General features: G+C 63.6%; 1 protein-coding gene and 1 pseudogene across 1 annotated transcript in view; both read right to left on the bottom strand.

Annotated features, from left to right (window-relative positions):
• Nucleotides 1-153: 153 nt before the first annotated feature.
• Nucleotides 154-286, bottom strand: LOC129066778 (uncharacterized; annotated as a pseudogene).
• Nucleotides 287-3,831: 3,545 nt separating this feature from the next.
• The window catches only part of COL23A1 (collagen type XXIII alpha 1 chain), a 296,335-nt gene continuing 279,176 nt past the window's right edge, over nucleotides 3,832-20,990 (bottom strand). Inside the window, exons 10-29 of the mRNA XM_054568558.1 lie at nucleotides 20,303-20,338; nucleotides 19,856-19,882; nucleotides 19,088-19,114; nucleotides 18,069-18,122; nucleotides 17,499-17,561; nucleotides 17,027-17,071; nucleotides 15,528-15,605; nucleotides 13,679-13,732; nucleotides 12,981-13,025; nucleotides 12,075-12,164; nucleotides 11,200-11,262; nucleotides 10,858-10,914; nucleotides 10,591-10,617; nucleotides 9,487-9,549; nucleotides 9,349-9,402; nucleotides 9,109-9,144; nucleotides 6,558-6,611; nucleotides 6,262-6,348; nucleotides 4,441-4,479; nucleotides 3,832-4,024 (exon numbers count right to left, since the gene is read on the bottom strand). Coding sequence (XP_054424533.1) covers nucleotides 4,022-4,024; nucleotides 4,441-4,479; nucleotides 6,262-6,348; nucleotides 6,558-6,611; nucleotides 9,109-9,144; nucleotides 9,349-9,402; nucleotides 9,487-9,549; nucleotides 10,591-10,617; nucleotides 10,858-10,914; nucleotides 11,200-11,262; nucleotides 12,075-12,164; nucleotides 12,981-13,025; nucleotides 13,679-13,732; nucleotides 15,528-15,605; nucleotides 17,027-17,071; nucleotides 17,499-17,561; nucleotides 18,069-18,122; nucleotides 19,088-19,114; nucleotides 19,856-19,882; nucleotides 20,303-20,338 — 1,002 coding nt within the window. The 3' untranslated portion in view covers nucleotides 3,832-4,021. The remainder of the gene's footprint in view (nucleotides 4,025-4,440; nucleotides 4,480-6,261; nucleotides 6,349-6,557; nucleotides 6,612-9,108; nucleotides 9,145-9,348; nucleotides 9,403-9,486; nucleotides 9,550-10,590; nucleotides 10,618-10,857; nucleotides 10,915-11,199; nucleotides 11,263-12,074; nucleotides 12,165-12,980; nucleotides 13,026-13,678; nucleotides 13,733-15,527; nucleotides 15,606-17,026; nucleotides 17,072-17,498; nucleotides 17,562-18,068; nucleotides 18,123-19,087; nucleotides 19,115-19,855; nucleotides 19,883-20,302; nucleotides 20,339-20,990) is intronic.

Raw genomic sequence — 20,990 nt, forward strand, 5'->3', positions numbered from 1 at the left:
TGTGAAATGTTTATTAAGGCATTTATTAATATATGGAGTCTCTTTTGCCACCTTCTATTGTGGTAATGTAAACATACCATAAAATTTGTGTTCTAACAATTTTTAATTGTGTAGGTGAGGTGCATTCGGGATGTTCAGTTTGTGCAGCCATCACCGCCATCGACCTCCAGAACTTTTTCATCTACTAAACTGGATGGTGTTTCTTTTCCTTTTTCTTTTTTCCAATTAGCAATAATTGTGCCTCAGGTAAACATCATTGGCTATGATACTGCCACTGCGCAAAGCGAGAAGTGTCTTACTTTTAACAGTAAAACTGGGTGAACCTTATGTGTGATACTTGAAAAAAAAATTTCTCCCCAATTAACCAGAAATGCTTCCCACATACAGGGCAGGAGGGCTTGACCCTTCGGGGCCCTGTGTTGTGGCCCCAGGTGGCTGGCAGAGGTTGCGTGGCTCGGTGTTCTCCAGCCTGAGGGCGGAGGGCGAGAAGGCTGCAGCCGTCCCAGCCCCCACCTCGCCCACTTGGGATGTCCAAGGGCAGGCGGCAGTGCAGGTGGAGGTCAAGCCAGGCCTCCTACTGGAGCATTTCCTGGGCCAAGAGCATCTCCAACGGGGGGGAGGCCAACACCCGGAAGCCTTGCCTTGCTGGCCAAGAAGCCCACTCATCCCTGCCGGTGGTCCCAGGCTAAGCACCTCTCTATCCATCATCTCAGCGGTCCCTAGCCTTTTTGGCACCAGGGACTAGTTTCATGAGGAAGACAGTTTTCCCACAGACTGGGTGTGGGGGAAGACGGGGAGAGTTTCCAGGTGATTCAAGTGCATTACGTGTAAGCTCGCCTCCTGCGGTGTGGCCCGGTTCCTGACAGGAGGTCGGGGGCCCCTGCGTTATCTCATGCCCGGCCTGAGAGGGCAGGGAGTGGGCGGAAGTGGCCGACCGAGCCCAGGGCCTGGTGTTTCTCGCTGCGGCACAGGCGTTCGCGCTGAGATGGTCCGTCGCGGTGCAGGGCTGTCCATGCATCTCAGGTGTCTGAGATCCCTGGGCCTGCCCGCTCAGTGCCAGGAGTGTCCCCAGGCCTTGTGACAACCAGAAGCACCCCATGTAGTATCCTCGGGGTCAGGAGGAGGGAGACCTGGGTCAGCCCACTCCTCTTGGGGTAGGAGTTTTTGTGGTTAGCTTCGCGGCCACGGCACCAGCAGCGCTCAGTAAATGTGCTTCCCTTTCTTCTGGGAGGGGACAGCGGGCAGCTTTTGGCGGGGAGGTGTGAAACCCTTGGTCCTGGAGGCTCAGCTGTGAGGCAGGGCACTCCCCCGTGTCTCGTGTTTTGGCTGGGACCTTGGGCAAGTCCTTCACTCTCCCGTACTAGTCTCGCATACCCACCTCAAGCTACTGGAGCAATCTGTAGGCTCTAACATTTGAAGTTTGCCATGAAAATTTGCAGACCCGAGGATACACAGTGTGAGGTCGCAAGGGGGCAGCAGTGGGCCACAAATAGCCTTGTTCCTGCCCAAAGGAGCAGCAAAAGGACCTCTGTCTGGTGTCTGGGGAAAGGGGAACACACGGCTTCTACCACCTGGAGGATCTGCCTGTCAGTCACCCAGCGTCACGATGCTGCCCCTCAGACTGCACCCCACAAGTAGTTTCAGGAGACAGTTGTGGTGCTTTATCCCCAGGCAGATGACTGCCCCCTCAGAGCCTCCGTTTCCTCACATGTCAAATGGCAGTGGTGCCTCGAACCACATGGGCTCCCTCCTCCACAGACTGGTTGGGGAGCAAATTACAAGCTGTGCAGTGCAGTCGGTTTGCGAGGCCGGAACACCAAGGGGCGCCTGAACGGCCTGTGGTCTCCATCAGCCGTCACAGCCCGTGTTCCCCTTCCTTTTCACTCTGTTGGCTTCCCCGGTGACCCAGGCTGGCCCGTGCACAGCGGGCCCGCCACTCATCGCCAGCAACCTGGGGACACAGAGGCGAGGACTTGACACATTCCTCCTCCTCAGCCAGGGCATGGCTGGGCCTCTTCTGCTTAGTGAGGAGACCACATAGTGGGGGCTGGCAGGGAGCTGCCCAAACCGTGATTCTCCTTGGGCATCAGTCCCCGGAAGAGAGGGCCTGAGATACCATCACTGCAGCCTCCTTCTTGTCTACACTGCCCTGGATGTGCGTGCTCTTGTCATCTGTGAAATGGGCATATTCGCTGGGTCCCTCTCTCAGGGTTGTTAAAAGGACCGGCTGGAATGGCGGGTACAGAAGCGCTTTGTGGGGCTCTGGCCCTCGCCTGGTCTTGGCATGGGGAGGAGCGAGAGAACTGGGAACCACGGGAGCCGCGGGGGCCTGTGCCGCCCTGGGTTCTCCTTGTGCTCCACGCGGCTGTCCCCACTCACCGCCCTCGGGGGAGGCACCACTGTCCCTTTGCGCAGGTGAGGGGCAGGCTGAGCTTTCTAAGAGGGCTGCAGCGAGACCTGCCCCACGTTTGGTCCTTCCAATGGGATGTTGACGCTTTTCCCTTGAATCAGAGGTGAACCACTGATTGTGCCAGGAAGTGCCGCCATACGACTCCTCGGGCTTGGCCATAGGGCGCTGTGGCACAGTCACCCCTAGAATCCAGCAGCCGCGCTGCGAGGAGCCCAGAGCGCACGGAGAGGCCGGGGGTCGGTGTGCCGGCCATCCGACCCCCCTCCGCTGACAGCCAGCATCGACCCGCCCCCGGGGGTGGGAGAGCTGAGCCCCAGCCATCCAGCTGGGCCCATTGACCCCGGACCTGTCAGAGAGGAGCACGAAGGATTGTTGTTTTAAGGCACCAAGTTTTGAGGTGATTTTCTGTGTAGCAGTCGCTGGTCACTGGCTCAGTGATCGACTGGCCAGAGGGCTCAGCTGGTCTGCATCTTCCAAACTCCAAGCCCCACCTTTGCCCTGACCCTGAACTGCTTCCTCTGGCATCTGGGGTGGCTGGGACCCAGGGATAGTCTCCCCTGTCCCCCACACTTGGCAGCGGCCAGGCTGAACCCTGAGCCAGAGGCGCCCCAGGGGCAGTCTGCAAGGACAGGCACGCCCAGACCGGAACGCATGGTTTATTACACGCGGCAGTATCCGCCTACGCAGGGAGAGGGGGCAGGGAGCTGGGCCGGAGCCGGTGGCCGGGGACCTTTGTCAGAGATGGGGAAGCCTCTCCGTAGCCCGCCGGGGCCACCGGGGACCCACACTGCGGTTCTCTTCATCTGACAGCGCGCCCGGAGGACCTGGGTTCTCCTGGGAGGGAGCTTGGGGCCAGCAACACCCAAGCTCTGAGCTGGGGGCCCGTCTCCTCAGGCCGGCAGTGTCCCATCACGCCCCTGCTCCGGGTGGGGGGAGACAGACAGGAAGTAGCAGCCAGTCCATCCTGGGCCTCGCCATCCTTCACGCTCGGGGACCATGCGGCCCCCTGCAGCTAGGTCCCTGTGGTGATGACCACGATGCTTGGCCAGTCCTCCCGGCCAGAAGACACGCGTTCTCCTACAGGCTGGCTTCCTGAGGCCTAATGACCTTGGAGAGAACAAGACCTGCTGGGGTGGGAGCCTTGCCCTGGCTGGGGAGCCCGGGGTCCAGGAGGGTGGGCAGCAGGCTCTGGCTGGGGAGGCCAGGAGCAGCGGCGGTGCCCGTCCACGCTCCAGGTGGTCTCCTGGGGCTCCAGATCCCCAGCGGGCAGGAGCTTGTAGGGTGGCCGGGCAGCCAGGGTCTGCTGATATCAGGTGACAGAAGGCCCCACCGGCATCTCTGCAGCCTCGCCTGAGCCAGGCACCTTCACCTTTGTCTCCTTCCGAAGGCCTGCAGGTGCTGCTTAAGTACACAGTCCCCAATGGACCTGTCCGCATCCCTGCCAGCGTCACGTGTTGGCTGTTCTGGGGCTGGGCTAGGCGCATGCTCAAAGGTTAAAAGGCCACAGGCAGTGCATCCCGTGAAAGAAGATCAATATATTACTGTTTCGTTTTTACAAAAATTAAAAATGTCCACATGAATCTGTACAGGTTGTGAGCTGGGTACTGAGGATCACTGGAAAAAGGGGGAGAGACCGAAGGTGAGGGGGGGCCGCGAGGCCCCTAGGGCTCCCCTTCTGCCCGTGTCCTCAGAGGCCAGCACGCCCCCATCCCCTAGTCCCAGGCTCCTGGCTCCCACCCTGTCTCGGGCGGGGGGGGGGGCAGTCTGGACAAAGTCCCAGGGGGCGCTGGTGGCTTTGCACGGGCTGGGCCATGTGCTGAGTGAGCCCCATGCAAGCAACAGGCCGGGCTGAGGATAACCAGCCAGGACTCTATGGCCCGCGCTGCAGGCCACAGATGGGAGAGGTAAAGCTGGCTTGTGGCAGGGAGGCCTGGCTCCTCAGTCGCCGGGTAGGAGCCGCAGATCCCACCATGGGCCCCTCTGGTCCCCCCACGCCCCCCGGCCGTCCTGGAGGCTTCCCCGCAAGATACCTTATGCCAGCAGCCAGGCATGGGCAGCCCGTCGGTGCCCTGGAAAGGAGGAGGGGGGCCTCAGTGGCCGGCAGGGGCTGCTCAGCCCTTTGCCCTGGCCCATGGCTGCCCCGGCGCGGCCTGTGCAGCCCGGGGGGCTGCCACGCGAGGGCGCTGGACCCCACGGACACAGGACCCGAGTGCCTGTCCTGACCACCCAGTCACGGGGCAGACCGCTCCTCCTGCTCTCGTCCTGCTGTGCCCCCACGGGGCTCTGTTGGGGCACCTGTGCGGCGGGCAGAGCCAGGAGGATGCTGGAGCGCTGGGCTTGTGCTGGGCACCTGCTGGTTAGGGAGGACCCGGCCTGGCTCTGCTGAGGGGCTGCGTGCTTCCTGCCTGGGGCGGTAACAGTGGCTCTAGACCCTCACCCTGGGGCTTGAGAGTTTTCAGGAACTGAAGCGTATGTGGACAGTTTAGGAAGCGGCGCCCTCCCCTCCCCCCATGTGCCTGGACCTGAGCCGCAGCCGGTCAGGAGGCAGCCGGCCAGGAGGCAGCGGGCAGGTGCAGCCCGGGCAGGGGTTGTCGGGAGGCAGCCATCAGACACAGGCAGGGGGTGGGGAGCTCAGGCGGCGGGGAGGATCGGGGGCTGGGGAGGGACAAAGGCTGATCCTATAGTCCTGGGGGACCCTGGGGCACAAACACCGCCTGTCCCAAGGGCCTCGGACACGCAGAGGCATCCGCACACTGCCGTGCATTCAGCGGGGCGAGGCTGGGCCGAGGGGCGGGGGACAGGCGGGGCAGGGAGGGCGGGCACACGCACGCGCAGCACAGCACAGCACAGCACACAGCAGGCCAGACCGCCTACCGCAGGGCAGGGCCCGCCGCCCCGCGCCAGGCCCCGCGAGCCCGGCGCCCCTCGCTTGCCTCCGCACTTAGGATTTTCCTGTTTCAAAGACAAAGGCTCCATGACTTGGAGAGAAGTCTTGGCCTGGGGCTGGGGCTGTGGGGCCACCGTGTCCCCTGCTGTCCCTGGCACTTTTGCGTGAGCTCACCACTCAGATTTTCGTGTCTTTCTCTCATCGCCTCTTCAGAACCATCTGGAGGTGGGTTAGCACCCCCATTGCACGGATGAGGACACCGAGGACCAGAGGGCTGAGTGACTCACTCGAGGTCAGAGGACGGGGCCTCTGGGGGTCCCTGGCCCTGACCTCCCCTTGGAAGGTGGTCACACGCTGGGCTGGAGGCCCCTCCCCCCAGGGCCCTGGCCCGGTGGCCAAGTGTGAACCTGGTCAGGTTTCGTTTGGAAGCTCGGCTGTTTTGTGTTCCCTGTCCTTTCTCAGCCCCCTGAAAGAGTCTGACGTGTAACCTCCTCTACCTTCTAGGAAAAGGGAACTGAATTTTGGTCACTTCAGGCACTGGGTCCGGCGGGCCACCAGGGGCTGCGGGGGCAGGGAAGGGAGGGGTCTGGGGCATGTGGAGGAGAGGCAGGGGAGAGGCAGGGGGACGTCGCCCTCCCGGGCAAAGAAAGCCCCCTTCCGGCCACAAGGGACACCCAGAGGGGGAAGGGCGGCCCCCCATGGACGAGGAAGCGCAGCAAAGATGGCAGTGACCCCAGCACACAGACTCTGCTCCCGGCCGGGCCTCCCACGCTGCACCCTGGCAGGGTGAGGCCAGAGCAAGAGGACCTCTGTGATGGGAGTGACAGGGATGGTGGCCCTGGCAGCGCAGGCAGGGCCAGCGTGGCTCTGGGATTTGCATCTGAGCTCTGATGACAGAGGAGGGGAGGGCTGGCAGGAGGTGGCAAGGACCTTGGGGAGGGCTCCCTCCTGCTCCCACACATACCACAGGGCAAGGCTGGTCCAGGCCTGGCGGTCCCGGCTCGCCCTTCTGGCCCTTCACGCCTTTCCGGCCGGGGACGCCTCGCTCCCCCTGCACAAGAAGGGGACAGGGCGTCGCTGCGGCTGCCGCACCCGGGACGCCTCCAGCACCTCTGACAGGCGGCCCGAGGCTGGCAGCCAGCCCGCCCTGCTGCCCCTCCCAGCCCCCCCGCCCTCCCCCCGCCTGCTTCTTGCCTCCCATGTCTTTGCTGCCTCGTCCCTCCTCTCTAGCTGCCCCCACTTTCTCTCCGCCTACCCCACCTTCTCGCCACGCTCGCTCCGGTCGCCTTTCTCTCCTCGGGGTCCGGGGAAACCCTGACAAAAGGATTAAACGTTAAACCTGAAAATGAGGTTTGAGATTTGCCCCTCTTACCTGTCCATCTCTGCCCCTCCCTCCGTATTTGTGGTACCAGCTGGCCTGGCTCAAGCTCCTAGGGGACACATGCACGGGCACAGTCGGATTCGGGGAAAGGCGTGCCTTCAGGAGGACCCTGTTGGAGCCCGAGGATGGGAGCCCCGGGCGAAATGGCTGGCCAAGGCTGTCCCTCTTGTCAGCCGGTGCAGCAGCCGGTGCCGCGGCCGCTGGCCCAGACTTGGCTGGGGACAGGCTCTGGAAATCCACACAGTTTGTCATCATTTTTGGCAGACCAAGAAGTGATGACCTATCTTCTCTGGCCTTGGCTCAAAGTCTTGTACACCCACCCATCTATCCATCCATTTATCCATCTGTCCATCCATCCAACCAACATCCCTAAGCATCCACCAGGAACTGGGCTGTAGTCTGGAGGCTGGTCACAGAGAAATAGATTTGATGTGTTCCCTCTGGTGTTTATTATGTGGTTCATTCTCTTTATCTTATGGTTTTTTTATCCTTACCTGAGGACATGGTAATTGATTTTAGAGAGAGGGTAAGGGAGGGAGAAAGGAGGGGGGGGGAAGAAACATTGATGAGAGAGAGAAAGATCGGTCGGTTGCCTCTCATACGTGCCCTGACCAGGAATCGAATCTGCAGCCTTTCAGTTTATGGGATGATGCTCCAACCAACCGAGCCACGCTGGCCAGGGCGTGATGGTTTGACATCTTAAAAATCTTGTTGGCTGGGGAGAGGCTGTCCCTCCCAGAACCAGCCAGTTCTTAGAGATGGTGAAGGGCTAGTCTGGGAGCACGCCTTTCAGACGCCAGCCAGCCAGCCCCCCTGGCGCCCCCTTGTCTTCCACTCACACCCTGGAACAGTATTTCCCCATCTGAAAGCATCCCAGGGCCAGGCAGCAGGCAACTAGAGGCCACCCTATGGCTGCAGCCTGCTGGAATTATTCAAATTAGCCGGTCCTAACCGGTCTCCCTTGCCCTGCCCTGCCTTTCCCACGGGAAACCCAGTGAAGCTCTGGCCTAGGCTTTCCCTGCTCCTTTCTGCCTCCAACCAAACCAGGCGCTTCCCCATGTGGCCCTTCATGCCCTTCTCTTGGGAAACGTTAGGAATAAATCCTTGGAAAGGCATTGACCTCTCCGTGTCATCACTCAGTCGCCTCCGTAAATTAAAGCCCCTTGGGTACAAACGTGACACTTCCCTTACAGTCTAACATGGCAGGCAATGGGGCGCAGGAGGGGACGATCATGCTCAGTGACGCAGGGGTGAGCGCAATGCCCTGGGGTCCTGCGGAAGGCGCTGCCCTGTCCAGGTGTGAGGCTTGGGAAGGCTCCCCATTTCAGCGGGGCCTGGAAGAGTGGGTGCAGCAGTCTGCCAGGTAGAGCAGGTGCATGTGGCTTTGAGATGACACTCTGAGCCCCGGCCTCCCAGAAGGCAGCTGGCAGCTGGCCATGGAGCCTGTGGCTGTGCTCGGGGTACCTCGCGGGGCCCGGGTGTCGTCTTCTCCTGACCCTTCTCTCGATGGAACGTGGCCCTCCCAGCCAGATACTCGGGGTTGAGCTCTTCCTTCTCCTTGCCTGCAGTGGCTCTTCAAAGTGACATTTTTTCCTCCTTAAAGCCCTCTGTCTGGTTACCATTTCCTTCCGAAGCCACCAGGTTTTCCCGGCGACCCCTCCTTCCTGCAGTGGCCCCGCGCCCAGCTCCAGGATGGAGCCCAGCACCGTGCGCCCCTCTGGCCAGGACTGGGGCAGCGTTGACCCAGCTGCGGCCAATGAGAGCTGATGAGACTTTTTCTAAAAGGGTGGCGAGTGAGGCAAACACTCTTCCTCCAGGATTTGGGCCCAGAGAGGTGCAGGTCTGGAGCTCTTGGCTCATCACCACGAGGCCCTTGGAATGGGGTCCACATGGAGGAATCCAGTCCAAGAGAGGGTGAGGGGGTGGCTTGCGCTGACACTCCTCGAGCCCTGGATCCCCGGATTTTTCAGTTATGAGTCAGTTTAAACCAGTTTAAATTATGTTTTCTGTCTCTTGAAAGCAACAGATACTTGGTCCAATCAACTTTGGGCTAATACTTCCCCTCCTCTCCCTCCCGCAATACTGTCTTAGCCAAAGCCTCATCATCTTTCACCAGAATATTGCAATAGGCTCCTCACTGTTCTCCCCCCTCCCTACTTGAATGCACCACCCTTCCATCATTTGTTCATGTCTCATTTGCCCATGCATCACCCATCCATCATCCGTCATCCATCCACCCACCCATCATCTACCCACCCACCCGCCCATCCATCCATCCATCCATAAAGCACCTGCTCTGGACTGTGCATTGGACTTGGTACTGGGAACACAGCGGAAGCCAGGCAGTTGTAGTCCCCGCCCTGGGAGAGGGGGTTACACCCAAGCCAACCAGACCGGGGACCCGGTCACAGTGAAGGGTGAGGTACTTACATCTAGTCCTGGCTCCCCGGGCTCCCCGGGCCTGCCCTGAGGAGACACAAAGAGACCGTGTGCAGGGGCTGGGGAGGGGCGCTGGGAGCGCAGCTGCTGGGACTTTCAGTCCTGTAAGCTGTCCCCAAGCCCGAGCTCTGGCCCCGGGGGCCAGTGAAGTGCAGGGGCCGGCCCCTCAGGGCTGAGCGACACTGCGGACGTTCAGCCACAGTTGGGGGGGCATCAAAGAAGGGCGGTTACCTTCTCTCCTTTGGTTCCTGGCAGCCCAATGAGGCCCAGAGGGCCGGCTGGCCCCTGGAGGGAAAGGGGACGAGTTAAGAGGCATGACGGTTACGGGAACTGGCCCCTCTAAGGACAAACAGGCCTCCCGACACTCACAGGCAGGCCGCTGGGGCCTCTCTCCCCTGCCTCGCCCTTCTCTCCCTTTGCTCCATCCAAACCCTGGAAGTGAAGGAGGGACAACAGTCAAGGAGACGGGGTCAGACAGACAGAAGGACAGGAAATCTTGGGGCGTGTGGGGGCCCAGGCGTGCAGCGCAGAGGGCCAGCCTCCAGGCTCTGACAGGCCTGGCCCTGGTTCGCCTCCTGCGCAAGCGGTCAGAGGGCGCCGTGGGTGGGAGCGTTTCACCTGCCCCGCACGCGGGCTCCGAGCACGCACGGTCGGTGGTTGTGGTCGCACCCACTTCACAGGTGAGGAAAGGGAGGCACAGAGGGGGCGGGGGGCGGGCCCAGGCGCACAGCAAGCAAGTGGCAGAGCTGACGGCCGACTGAGTTGGGCCCCGTCTTGGCCCCCGGCCCTGACGGCATCTGTCTCTTCTAAACACGAGGAGGCCGGGCAGGCGGGGGCGGGGGCGGGCTTGGGACAAAACAGAGCCAGAAGCAGCACATCTGGTCGGCCACACGCTCGGCCAGCTCAGCCCCGGGGGGGCCACGACTCCGAGTCCCCGAGGTGGCCCGGGCGCCGGGGGTGGGGTGGGGTGGGGGGGCAGAGATGCGCGCGTCCTCAGGGCGGGGCGCGCGGGGAGGCCATCTGTGTGGCCCCTGTGGCCGGGCGCGCGGGCCTGGCGCACTCATGGTTTTAATTTAAGAGCAGAGGACACGACATCATGTAATACACGCCAAACCCAAGACTTCATGTCAAGACTGCGGGCGGTGGAGAGACAGATGTGCGCATAGGAGGCACAAGGGGAGGGGCAGCGAGGGGGAGGCACAGAGAAAGAGGGGGCGGACATCGTGGGGGGAGCCGTGGACTGGGGCCCGGGCAGGAGGAGGAGGGAGCGAGCAGAGCCTCGCGGCGGGCCCGGGGGCGGGCGGGGGGGCACCAGCGCTGGGGGGCTCCCAACGTGCAGGCCCCGGGAGGATGCAGGGCTGGTCTAAGGCCAAGCGCGGGGCCTTCCCTTGGCCCAGTGGCAAGGTTTTCTGGAAGCGTCCGAGCTGTGGATCTGCAGCAGGGAGGGGGTTTCACCCCTGCCCTAGAACTCACCTGGGGACCCTGGACTCCCTGCAGGCCCTGGCAGAGGAGGAGAGAGCAGATTAGGTCCGGGGCCCTCTGGCGGTGGCCTAGAGGCTTGCGGGCCACTCGCTGTCCCCTGCGTTGCTGACCTCTGTGGCCCCCCTCCCCAGTCCCCCTTGCCTGACACGTCCTCCCCCACCCCCCGCCCAGGGAGTTCTGTCCTCCCCAATCACAGCTCCTGGACACGGGCCCACGGCCCCTTTCATATCCCAGCTGCGTCAAGCGAAACATTCTTACCATGGGGCCTGGGGGACCTGGGGGGCCGGGCGGCCCTGGCTCCACTATGATCTGGGCCTAGGAAAGGTCAGAGGTGGCTTGGTCGCACGCTGCCCCTCCCAGCCGTGCGGGAGCTCCGGGAGGCTGGGGGAGCGCGCCCCGGCCCGGCCCTGTGCCTGTGCTTCTCGCCCCGGAGCGCCCTGCCCGGCGGGGGCCCAGCGCTGGCACTGGGGTCTCAGATGGGCCTTAGGTGGAAGACACAGCCCCAGGTTCCTCTGCCCCCACTCCCCTGGGTTCGGTCAGGCCAGGTGGCCCTGCTGTCCCAAGGCTGGGGGCCCCAGCTGGCCTCGGCCGCCCCCTTACCAGGCTCTCTGGTAGCTTGTCAGGTGCTGGCTCTCCCTTCTGCCCCTTGGGGCCGTGGGCTCCCTGTAGGGCAGGACGGTCTTGAGCCCTTTCTGTCCGTCACCGGGATCACTGTCCTTAGGGATCAGTACCTCCCCTTCCCTCCCCCCACGGGTTTCTGATGGCAGAGACGCGCCAGGTCGGCCTTTGCGCTTCAGGCTGTTTTCCCTGGACGGTGGGTATTTAGGGAGCACAGGGACAGTAACACACACGGAGGTTTTCCCACGAGGAGGAGGGCGGCTGGGGCTCTGGAGCACCGGGTCTACCGGCCGGCTTGCTCCGCTGCGCAGCCTTGTGGACGGACAGCGGGCGGGAGGGGGGCACCAGGTGGCCGCTTAGCCTGTGAGCTCTTCCGGTCGGTCCTTCCGCGCCAAGCCCACGACCAGAAGGACAGCGATGGTGACGGCAGGCACTTGCTGCACGGCCGCCACCCTTCCCGGGCCCCTTTGTGCGCTCCCTCGCGGGAGTGGGAAGTTATGACCCCGTGTTAGAGGCGGGGAAGCCGAGGCCGCCTGGGCTTAGGGTGCTCGTGCAGGGTTCTGGTCAGCAAGGAGTGAGGCAGGATGCCAGTTCGGGCGGCCCGAGCTGCGGCCTAACCCCCGACTCTCCTCTCCGGAGCGGGGCCTCCTTAGTTCACCTGCACAGAGGGCTCGGGAGTCGGTGGGGAGGAAGGGGCGCTCAGAGGCGGAGCAGCCTGGGCTGGGAGCGGGAGCTCCTCCCTTCAAAGGTCCTGCGGCCCCCGCTGGACCGTGGCGCCAGGCCCGAGCTGCCAGCAGGCACATCACTTGGGACCCCACGTGGGACAAGCAGGGTGGGCAGGTCTACCAGCCACTTACCGGGAGGCCAGGCAGGCCCATCTCGCCTGCTTCCCCTTTGGGTCCAGGGGGCCCAACCTCTCCTGGGTCTCCTTTTTGTCCTTTGGGACCCTGAAAGCCACACAAACAAGGGCTCAGCGGGGCTCAGCGGGCACTCTCCCTCCCCCGCTGTGACAGGTCCCCAGAGCTTCACTCAGGCCAAGCCAGACCCCCCACTTCTTTGTAGTGGGTCCCCGCCTCCAGCCCAGGCAGCAAAGGCACTGAGGGGCCTGGACAGAGACGGGGGCACCTCCACCCGTCTCACTGCGCACAGGGGTACAGGGTGGTTGGGGGCTCAGGGAGTGGAGCGAGTGGGACCCTCTAGTGGCGGCCACGAGGGGATGCTTATCAGGCCCAGGGTCACCTCTGTGCGTACCTCTCAGGAGCCAGTGACGGGTGCCCCCAACCTCTACGACCAACCAGCCATCCACACAGCCACCTGCCGGCCACTGGACCCAACCCACCAACTGCGTGATGTCCACGGTGTGCCACACACCAGGGACTCAGCGCTGAAAACACCCCCCCAAAGGTCAGGCGACACCCGTGGACACTGTGGTGTCTACACAGGGCCGCACGCGTGTGTACTTAAGTGCTGACAGGAATGCTATTGGCTACATTCGAAGACTCCGCGACGTGGCACCGGGCTGTGCGCCAAGAGTTTCCCGCCCACCGTCGGTCAGCCCTCAGGACAACCCGGCCACCGCCCTCCCTGGGGACTGGGGCTGCGGCCGCCAGAGGGGGCGCAGCTCGCCCATGGCCTGCGGGCAGAACCGGGGTTCGCACGCAGGTGGCCTGCGTCGTTCCCTGTCTGTGCACACAGTCACACACGCACACACGCAGCGTGACACCTGTCACCAGCATCACCAAGGAAACGAAAAGCGCAGAGACCTTCTCTCCGTCGATGCCGGGGGCACCTGGCAGCCCGAGCTCGCCCTGGAAGGGAGCAGAGAGCAAGAGGGGTTGTGGTGTCCCGCGGCCCTCAAGGGGTCTGTGGCTGGGCTGCCCCCCGACTGGCGTCCTGTTCCTGGCCCAGCCCCTGCAGTTAGGTGTCCAGGACGGTGCCAACAGGGCACCCCGCACTGTGCCAGGAGCTGCCATCCCCGCTCTCCGCGCCCGCAGCACCCACAGGCGGGTGGCGCCCAGGGCTCTCGTCCATAAGCTGGCAGGTTCCATTTTGGAAGCTGAGGCTCAGAAGGTTAAACGACTTGCTCCAGGCCACACAGCCCAGGGACAATGGTGGGACCAGACTCTGTCTGACGTCACAGTCTTGGGTTCTAACTGCAGAGCCGGGTGGTCTGCATGTAATGATGCGCACAGGCCATAGGAACGGCCAGGCCCTCCGTGGGGCTTCGTGACGTCACTAGGGGCCGATTTATGGGTTTCCACGTGTGAACCAAGCTTCCCAGGGTGCAGTGCAGCGAGGGCCGGGAGGAAGGCACCCTGCCTGGTAGGAAGTAGCAGGCCCCTCTCTCTGAGCTCCCAGAACGCAGGCCAGGACTCAGGGAGACAAGCAGAGAGGTGGGGCAGAGAGGAGGGGGCGGTGGGCTCTGGGGACAATGGGACCGCACAGCTGCATGTGCACTGACCTTGGTTCCGGGGATCCCTGGTGGCCCTGGGGGCCCTGGTGGCCCGGGAGGACCCTGTGTGCGAAAGTCAATCCAGTCAGTGTTTAGGCAGTGCCTGCCCCTCCCTGCCAGCCCCCTGGTTAGGGGGCTGCAGCGGGTCGAGGGCCCTGAGGCAGCCCCTCTCCCACGCAGCCTGGCCAGGCCCCTGTCCCGAGGGCGTCCTGGGGGAGGTCCCAGGCGCCAGGTAAGTACACAGTGTCCACTGCCACGGAGGGCCCAGCCTCCCTCTGCCCTCTGAGCCGGGCTCCCCAAAATCTAGGTTTCCCTCCCTCCCTCCCTTTCTTCCTTTCTTTCTCCCTTCCTTCCTTCCTTCCTTCCAAAAAAAATATTTTATTTCTTTATTTTTAGACAGAGGGGAAGGGAGAGAGAGAGGGAGAAAAACATCAATGTGTGGTTGCCTCTCGAGCGCCCTCAACTGGGGACCTGGCCTGCAACCCAGGCATGTGCCCTGACTGGGAATCGAACCAGTGACCCTTTGATATGCAGGCTGACTAATCCACTAAACCACACCAGCCAGGGCCCAAAATCTCGATTTCTTCACAACACAGCCCTGGGCCAGATCCTGTGGGGACTCCCTATTGCCCCTTGAAGCTGGTGTTCAATGCCAGCCCGAGGCTGTGTCCCCAGCAACGGCCCAGCGCTGCCTTCTCCACTTGTCCGTGACCTCTCTGACCATCAGCTCTGTTGCCCGTGGTCTCCTGGCCCCGGGGGGCTCCCGGGCGGCACAGGCTCTGGGCTGACCCCGCTCCAGGCCGCCGTCTCCGCCTCAGCTTCCGGAGGGCTGCCGGCTCAGCATGGCTCATCGGCACCCCCCAAACTCATGTCCCGTCCCAAAGGTCACACCCTGGGCAGCCCCTCAGTCCAGAAAGTCGCAGTCCTCGCCCCTCCACCTCCTCCCACCAACCTGCTCCCTTCCTGTTGGCAGCCCCACTGAAAGGTCCCCCGCCTTACTCTGTCCCTTCATTCCACCGACTCTCCTCTAGGCCCACGCTTAGCGCCGACCTTCCCGGTGGCCTGCCCGCCGTCAGCTGTCCCCAAGCCCACTTCTGTTCGCCCTCTGCACCTCCCCCTCTGCTCAGGGACCGGCCAGGGCTGCCTGCTACCCGTCCCATGGAGTCACCATCCCAGCCTGGCACCCAGCGTTTGCTTCCTGCCTCCCTGCTTCCAGGGGCCCCAGCTGGCCTGGGACACACCGTGCACACACACACGCCCTTGGGCCACAGCACACCATGCAGGCCTGTGTGGCCGCAGTTACCACCAGCTTGTACTTCTCTGAGGCCTGTGGGAAATGACTGGGATTGAAGCTCAGGTCGGGTCAGGTGCCGCTGTCCAGTCTGGTCTCTGATGACTGTCCCTCTGTCACCCTGGCCCTCTTCCCGGGCACCCAGCCTCTCCGCCACGGGTTACGGGTCCCAAGTTTGCTGGCAGGTGCAGAGGCCGCCATCTCCCGAGGCTCTGGGGCAGGCCTTGCCACCCTCCCCGCCCCCTACACTGAGGTCATTGGAAGGCCTAGTGCTGCAGCCTGGGTTCCCTGGAAAGGCCCCAGGAGGCCCTGCTAGGGCGGGACCCCGGGAAGTGCTCCGATTCCTGCCCCTTTTCACTGCGGCCTCTGGGGGGGCTCAGGCCCCCCGCCCCACCCCCAGCCACGGTCACAGCCACTCTCTCAGCATCGCGTCTGGTCTTGACACAGCACCTGGTGGAACCGGGGTCTTTGTGCTAAGCTGCCTCGGGTCCCTTGTGTACAGGGCGCAGATTAATGCACAAAGCGAGTGGAGGTTCCCTCAGGGCCTCCGGCTGCCGGGAGCCTTACCCTCAGGGCGTCCAGGACCCTGCCGTCGTAGTCGATCACCACCGTGTCTCCTTGCTCGCCCTTGAAGCCGGGGGGACCCTGGGGCAGGGCCAAGAGGGAAGCTTCAGGGAGGCGCTCCGTAGGTGGGGGGTGGTAGCCACCTGTGCATCTCATGTGGAGAACCCGGTCGCGGGGCCACACCTGGTCCCCGGCACTGGCTCAGCTGTGACCTGGAGGGCCCGGCATGGCCCGTCCTCAGGTCGGGTCCCCTGGCGCTCACTCTGCACTGGCACCCGGGCTCAGTGACGAAACACTGTGGGAGGCAGGCAGGGGCACATGCGGGGCAGGGGGTCTGGGGCCAGCTGAGGAACACAGCCCGGCAGCAACTGGCTCTCAGGGGAACTGAGGCCCCCTAAGGCCCCATCCCTGGATTCTGAAGGGCATGTGGGAAGCCTACACAGGTGAGTGCCTGGTGGCTGGGCCCCGCCCTCTGCCCGCCCCTGCCCACGTGGACACCTCTCTGCCCTGAGAGCAGTGAGCGCCCGGAGCACTTTGGTTCTGTCCTGCATCCAGGCTAGGCCTCGCTGCTGGCCGCCTCCAGGGTCACGAACTGCACAGTTTACACCGAATCCCCGCGCGTGGCGCTTCACCTAACCCCCGGCCCCTGCGGGCCGCAACCCGGGTTTTGGAGGAGGGGGCCAGACTCCGGGAGCACAAAGGGACGAGACGCCTGGAGGCCACGCGCCGAGGACAGAATCCGGGGTGTCAGCCCACAAGTGTGCTGACAGAGGCTGGCCGCGGACAGCCTGGGACCTGGGGGCCAGCTGCAGGGGCTGTGCCCCCAGTGACAGGAAGCACCTCGTGGGGCCGGGAGGAAGGCTGGGCCCCAGCAGGTGTCGCAGTAATGCCACGTGTGATAGTCTCAGGTCTGTGTTTGTATAGTGGGGAGAGGGCCTCACAGGGCAGACACCCGCCTGGGGTGGGGGCGGGCGGTCGGACCCCTGCTTTTATGCATCTGCATTCGAGCATTGTACCGAAAGCATGTATTATGAGACTGGAAATGGAAAAAAAAATCTCTAGGCCCTCGCTGGGTAGCTCAGTTGGTTAGAGCGTTGTCCTCATGCACCAAGGTTGTGGGTAGGATCCCCGGTCAGGGCACACACAAGAAGCAACCAATGATGCCTCGATAAGTGGAAAAACAAATCTATATTTCTCTCTCTCCAAAATCAATAAATTAAAAAAAAAAACAAAAATGAAAAAAATCACTAATGAATTCTTTTTAAAAAACACTCCCAGTTCCTGGAGCCTCATTGCTCCCCTGGGGCCTTTTGGACAGGACCTCATACGGGCACTGGCCCGGGCCTGTGGGGTGGCGGGGGCTGGGGGTGGCGGGGGCTGGGGGAGGCGGGGGCTGGGGGAGGCGGGGCCCGGGGGAGGCGGGGCCCGGGGGGAGGCAGCGGGGGTGGGGGTGGGGGTGGGGGTGGGGTGGGGGCGGGGGCGGGGGTGGGGAGGCGGCTTACCCGCAGCCCTGCAGCTCCATCGGCTCCTCGCTGGCCGGGCTCCCCCTGTGGAGACGCGGTTGCAGGCAGGTGCGCACAGACCGCCAAAGTTCCCCTGCCCCTCCAGTCCCCTCCTCCCCGAAGGCCGCGGGGGCCACTTGTGCGACTGGCACCCCAGTAACGAAGCTCTGGGCGGGGAGGGGCTGCGGAACCGTCCTCCGACCCCACATTGAGTAGCCGAGAGGCCACTGAGGCCCAGGAGCCCAAGGCTACATGGTGACTTAGTCTCATAGGTCACCCAGACCCAGCGCCCTCCCGTTGCCGCAGCCCAGCCTCTGATGGCTAGTCCAGCGAGACTGAGACCCCAGCCCCAAGGGCCCAGGCCCTCCAGGGACTCCCAGCTTCAAAAGTCAAGTTGGAGGTGAAACCACTTTGCTTCCCGGTGACAGGACACTGCTCGAATGGGGCTGCAGAAGCTGAAGCTGGAAGTCACCTTGGGCCCTGGGGCACCGTCCATGCCGCTGTCTCCCCGTGGCCCGACGCTCCCTGGCTCGCCCTGCAGCAGAGACGTCCCGTGAGAGCAGGCAGCTGGGGCGGGTGAGGGGCCCCCTGGGTCTGCTGGCTCCTACAGCCAGTCCCGGAGCCACCCGCTGAGGAGGGAACTCAGGGCCCTCCCCGCCTGCGTGCTGCGTCTCGGGTGCGGGTGCGGAGCTGGGGAAGCTCAGGGCTCAGAAGATGTTTTGGAGGCAGGCTGGCTGGGATTTGGTGGCTGTCCCGAGGGGCTGGGGAAGCCAGGATGATGCTGGTTCCTGACCTGGGGACAGGGCATGGTGTGGGACCACCTAACACCAGAGGACCAGCGAGGACAGACGGCCTGTGTGAGGTGCCAGGCTGGTTGACGAGGGGGCCCAGGCCTTCCCGCTGCCTCTCTGGCCTGCCCTGGGCGTCAGCCCACACCCCCTCCTGCCCGCCAAGTGCAAGGGCCGGAGGGGGCACTTCCCCTGGCGGACGGAGCCCTGGGAGGTAGGAGGCAGGAGGAGCTCAGGGGAGGCACAGGCCCTACCTTGGGTCCTGGAGGTCCAGGGAGCCCTGGCTGGCTTGGCGCCCCGTCGTCCCCCTGCAGAGAGAAGGACGGAGGCTGCAGCCCTCGGACCCGGACACCCTGGTGGGGCGCTCGGGCCACCCCCGTCTGGACTCCCTGGCACCAGCACTGGTCACACTGGGACAGGCAGCTTCTCCCTCCCCTCTTCATCTTCTAGGGCAGGGGTGGGGTCAGATCTGCTTCTGTCCCCTGCGCCCACTCGCCCTGAGCCAGCCCAGAACGAGCCTCATCAGGTGCGCGAGGAAGGAATGGACGGGCGGGCGGAGGAGAGGGAATCTGTCCTTCAGCCAACAATCATCTCGTGAGCACCGTCTGCGGGCCAGGCAGGGGAGGTCCCTGCTCGCTGGGTCAGCGGACGCTGAGGGCAAAGAAATACCCAGAGAAATGCATAGCACCACGCCAGGAAACAGGGGTGCCAGGCAGAGAACGCGGGGCGGGCGGATGGTGGGCTGGAGGGGGACCGGAGAGCGTGCCTCAGTGGGGACAGCCTCCCGGCGGAGGGAAGCTGTGCGGGGACCTGCGTGGGGAGGGGAGGCCCAGCCGCGGGAAGAGGCAGGGGAGGCCACTCTGGGCCCGTGCCCGGGCACGGGCGCACATCAGCCTCACCCAAGGCTGCGTGCCCGGGGCACAGCCCACCCCCCGCGTCTGCTTTGGTGGGTCTGGGGTGGGCGCCAGACATGCTTGTCTAACAAGCCCCCACAGATGCCGACATGCCGGTCTGGTGACCACACTTTAAGAACCTGGATCCTGAGGTGGGAACAAATTTGATGTGTTTGAGGAAGGGAAAGAATGAGTGAACGAGCGAATGAAGGAGGGAGACACCGGCCTCAGAGGCGCACCCACCGCGAGGACTCGGGTCTGCCAAGGGGCAGGACGCCTTCCCGGTGGGTGGCCGCACGTCTGCCCCGTGCCCCGCCGCTGCCTTCTCTCCCGCCACTTACCGCGCCCCTGCCGAGAAGACCCGCCACAGGCCCCCTCACCTTCTTTCCGGGAACGCCAGGCTCACCCTGAGGGGAGATGGTGGGAGCGCGAGAGAAAGGTCAGAGCCTTTGAAATGCCGGCTCCTCCGCAGAAGCGGCCCGTGCCCATGCCCCCCGCCCCCCCCGGCCCAGAGACCCCAGCCTCTCAGAGCGAGCACATGGGTGGTGGGCGGACAGTCTTGGACTCCACTCCCGACCCGGTCCCTGCCAAGCTGAACGATCTTGGGCAAGTCACTGTCCTCAAAAGCCTCTGAGGGTCACATGCGAGACAACAGGCGGCACGGGAAGACCCCCGGCTCGCGCAGGTGTCACTGAGTGGAGCTCCTTCCCCGCCCTTCCCTGCTGCTCAGTCCAGGCCTCCAGCTCCTTCAGGGAGGACGGGGCCTGCCTTCCCCCCGCCCTGCAGGCGGTGCTCGGGGACACGGGGAGGAGCGGACACCTGGAGAGGGCCTCAAAAGCTACCCTGCTTCCCCGGGCCGGGGTGGCTCAGCTGGTTGGAGCATTGATATTTCTCTCTCTCCCTCCCTTCCCTTCTCACTAAAAATCAATAAGCATGGCCTCGGGTGAGGATAAAATAAAAAATACAAGCTAACATGTTTATTATTTGATCCTCACAAGCCGATGTGAAGGTGAGGCGGGAAAGGTTTATCATGCCCCTATTCAACAGGTGAGTAAACCGAGGCCCAGAGAGATGCAGGAACTTGCCCAAGGTCCCAGAATTTGGTCTCCTAACCCTGGGCTGCAGGGGGTGGGGTGGGATGGGCTCACCTTGGACCCCGGGGGTCCCTTTGGGCCCTGGAACAAGAGAAGAGAAGGTGTTAACGGTGGTACTGCAGGTGGCTCCTGTGTGTCCTTATCGCCCTCCTCTTACAAAGGGTGACAACAGGGCGGGCACCGGGGGGACCACAGGACTGCGGCTGGAACTGGCCGTTCCAGGCGCCCTGCCTCGGACAGCTTCTCCTCAGCCCTCAGGCAGCGACAAGGGGGCGCGGGCGCAGTCCCAGGGATGCGGGGCTGTGAGCGTCCTGCAGGGGTTGGGGCTCCGGCCTCCCTCCCACCGCCGGAGGGGGCTGGAGCGCAGGTGTGTGCACACACACAGCCGCACACGCAGCCTGAGTGTGTGTGTGTGTGTGCGCGCGCGCATGGAAATGGGGTTTCCGGGCCTGGAACTGGGGTTCCGCCCGCTCAGGCCTCTGAAGTGCCCTGGATACTGACCAGCTCGCCGTCTTGTCCAGCCTCTCCTTTGGGGCCCTGGGGACACACAGAGGAGAGTGATGAGGAGACGCAGGGGCCGCAGGCTACCTGAGCCCCACAGGGCCCGCCGGGCCCTGGGCTGAGCTCCAAGCTTATTTGCTCATTTCGGCCTCGCCAAACCCTGTTCTCGCTTCACAGGCGGGAAGGCTGAGGCTCAGGGAGTGACATGCCCCCCGCTGCAGCCTAACGGGGCAAGGAATGGATGAGCCAAAGCCCAGCTGCCCTGAGAGGGGATCCCGGCGGCAGTGTGGTGGACACGCTGGCTTCGCAGCGGTGGGGAGGGACAAACTGGCATCCCTGGGTCAGGGAAAGGGTGGTTAGTGAGGTCGGGCCTCCGGGGTTTGGTGAGGACCATGGGAGGATGGCCGAGGCCAACTAGTTAGTACTGGGGAGGGTGGCCGAGGCTACCTAGTTAGTACTGGGGAGGGGGGAGAAAGGGAGAGAAAGAAAAAGGGGTTGATAAAGATCTGCGGAGAAAGAGCCTACACATGGGGTTCAGGGTCGGGGTCAGGGTCGAGGTCAGGGTCGGGGTCAGGGTTGAGGTCAGGGTTGGGGTCAGGATTTGATGAGATTGCAGCCAAGGTCAGAGCCAGGGTCCGCGGGTCTGTGTGGAATCGGAGTGGAGGGTAAGAGTGGGACTTGGAAGCGG

The sequence above is a fragment of the Pteronotus mesoamericanus genome, unplaced genomic scaffold, assembly GCF_021234165.1.
Source record: "Pteronotus mesoamericanus isolate MK-2021 breed Mesoamerican mustached bat unplaced genomic scaffold, CSHL_Meso_final contig_2, whole genome shotgun sequence".
Classification (NCBI taxonomy): Eukaryota; Metazoa; Chordata; class Mammalia; order Chiroptera; family Mormoopidae; genus Pteronotus; species Pteronotus mesoamericanus.